The 2,318-nt window shown below is 66.6% G+C and overlaps 2 protein-coding genes across 3 annotated transcripts in view; one reads left to right on the top strand and one right to left on the bottom strand.

The window, feature by feature from the left end:
• Positions 1–233: 233 nt before the first annotated feature.
• H696_00113 (hypothetical protein) lies at positions 234–1,040 on the top strand (the record flags this gene model as incomplete). Its single annotated transcript, XM_009493945.1, has 1 exon — positions 234–1,040. One exon carries the CDS (start codon positions 234–236, stop codon positions 1,038–1,040), a length of 807 nt encoding a protein of 268 aa, XP_009492220.1.
• A 238-nt stretch (positions 1,041–1,278) lies between these two features.
• The window catches only part of H696_00114, a 5,446-nt gene continuing 4,406 nt past the window's right edge, over positions 1,279–2,318 (bottom strand). Inside the window, exons 3-4 of one of the 2 annotated variants that reach the window (XM_009493947.1) lie at positions 1,655–2,306; positions 1,279–1,479 (exon numbers count right to left, since the gene is read on the bottom strand). In XM_009493947.1, the coding sequence (XP_009492222.1) occupies positions 1,776–2,306 (531 nt within the window). In that variant the 3' untranslated portion in view covers positions 1,279–1,479; positions 1,655–1,775. Of the gene's footprint in view, positions 2,307–2,318 lie in introns of both variants that reach the window. The other variant, XM_009493946.1, reaches the window with a different exon arrangement.

Genomic DNA, 2,318 nt, shown 5'->3' on the forward strand with positions numbered 1-2,318 from the left:
CCCCCCCCCCCCCCCCCCGGGGGGGAAGTGCATCCACCTGGCAAATCTCCCTCCATCTGCACAGGCCCTGGCCAGTCTCCCGACCGAGCCTGGGCAGCCATCCGCCCGGGCGTCATCGGGGCCCGTGCTCTCGCCCGTTCGGCAAACCTCCCCCAACCGTGTGCCCAACTCTCCTCCCTCCCGTTGTCCCTGTTGCCTTAGCTTCCTGCCCTCCTTTCACCTAGCTGGGAGGCATGTTTGCCCTCTCTCGTCCTCTGGTCCGGGCGTTCGGGGTCAGCCACTCCGCCGCCCTGCGCCTGTCTGTCGCTGACAGCACTGCTACCCAGCGGCGACTCTTCTCCTCGGCCACCTCGCCGCCGCCGCCGCCGCCGCCACCACCGCACGGGGGGGACCCGCTCCCCGAGGGTGCCACCCTTGAGGACAGCTCGACCGCCTCCAATGCCCGGCCCTCGCTCAGCTCCTTCGATGTGGTGGGCTCCGGGCCGGCATACGCGCCGCGCATCTTCCTGGTCGATGACTTCCCCGGGGCCAACCGCATCGTGGTGAATGGCGTCCAGTTCAATGGCGTGCCGGTGGTCGTGACGCCGACCGGTGTGCTGGCGGTCCGGTGCCCGAACACCGGCACCTCTCGGATTCCCACTCACCGGGAGCTCGCACGCGCTGTCGCGGCCCTGGTCCGCCGATCGGCCCCGGCCCCGGACATTTTCCTGATCGGGACGGGTCTGCGGCCGGAGCCACGGCACCCCCTGGTGATGGCCATCCTGAAGGAGGTGGCCCAGCCTCCAGGCGGGCGCTTCGACCTGGCTGCCTCGATCTTCCCCCCGTCCACCCCGGAGCCCGGCGGCGCGGCGCTCCGCTCGAGTGAGATTCTCAGCTCGCGCCACTGTGCTGGCTTCTACAATACCCTGGTGGATGACGGTCGGTCTCCATTCGCCCTGCTTTTTTCGCCCACCGCTTGGGACCAGTTCTCCCAGCAGCCATCCGGGGAGGAAGAGGAGCAGCAGCAGCAGCAGCAGCAGCAGCAGCAGCAGCAACAGTAGTTGGAGCAGGCATGTGTTCCGGCCTATGGCCGCCCCTCCCTCCACTTACACGTACACGTACACGTACACCCACACACTGGCATCACTTTATAGACATCCTGGTTGCTTCCCCCCACCTGAGCTACTTTTCTTGGTGTGTGTTAGGGTGTGTATCCCTTCGCCTTTGGCGGCCAGTGCAGCTGGACGCACACTCGCACATGTGTTCACGTGTATGGGGTCAATTGAAGAGAGGGGCAGATGGTAAAATGACGATATTTTATTTCTTGGAGGAGGAAAAGGGAGGTGCATGTGAATGTGCGTGTCTTTTGTTCCACCGCACAGGGGAGAGGTAGATATGGAGAGATAGACAGGGGAGCGGAGCGGAGGGGAGGGGGCGGCGGAGGTGCCGCCCCCAGCGGGGCAAGTCAACAAGTACAGGGGGGAAGGAAAGGGCGTCTACCTGGGGAAAGCGAGGCCCCGCATGATCCAGGGTCAGCAAGCGAGGGGAGACCAGGTGGGAGCACGGCGGTCAGTCGAAGGCCGCGCACAGGGGGACAACAAGGGGGAGTGTCACATGGGCGGCATTCGTTGGAGCCACCCCCGGACAGAGGCAGGCCACATGTGCATGCGCGCACCATTGAGTCATCAAGGAGGAGGGATGGATTCTGCCAAGAGACACCGGCACCTTGGGGTCTAAGAGGGAGGTGCGCCGGGTCGGTGGAGGCACGCGGCCCTCGGGTTCTCTCTCTCTCTCTCTCAGAAGTCGCTGAAAGAGGCATCGCTGTCCTCGGAGTCATCGCCCTTGGCGGCGGTCTCCGCGTCGACACCAACCTCCTCGAGGAAGGCGGCCTCCTCGGCACCGTCAATCTCCACGGCCAGGGCCGAGTCATCATTCTCGAGCTCAATGTCAGCGGCATCGTCGGCGGCATCGGCGTTCATGGCGGCCTCGGCGGCCTCGAGCTGCTCCTTGGCCAGCAGCAGGGACTCCAGGGAAACGAAGGAGGGGTTGCCCCGGTAGGCGTCGTGCGCATGCTGCACCGACTGGTAGCCCAGCAGGACGGCCAGCGGGTTGACGTCGACCTCCTGGCCGGCGTTGCGCTGGTCGGCAGCCGCGAGCATGGCGGCCGCAGCGCCAGGGCGCGCGCGGAACCGTGCCACCGAGTCCGTGGTCACAGGCATGCCGAGGGTGGCGAGACACTGGCGGGCCTGGGCCTGCTCGCGGCCCTGCATCAGGGGGGACTTGACCGGGGCGGGCATGCGCGGGCGCCAGGGCGGCAGGATACCCGCCTGAGGGCAAGG

This window comes from Fonticula alba, assembly GCF_000388065.1.
Source record: "Fonticula alba strain ATCC 38817 unplaced genomic scaffold supercont2.1, whole genome shotgun sequence".
Lineage (NCBI taxonomy): Eukaryota > Rotosphaerida > Fonticulaceae > Fonticula > Fonticula alba.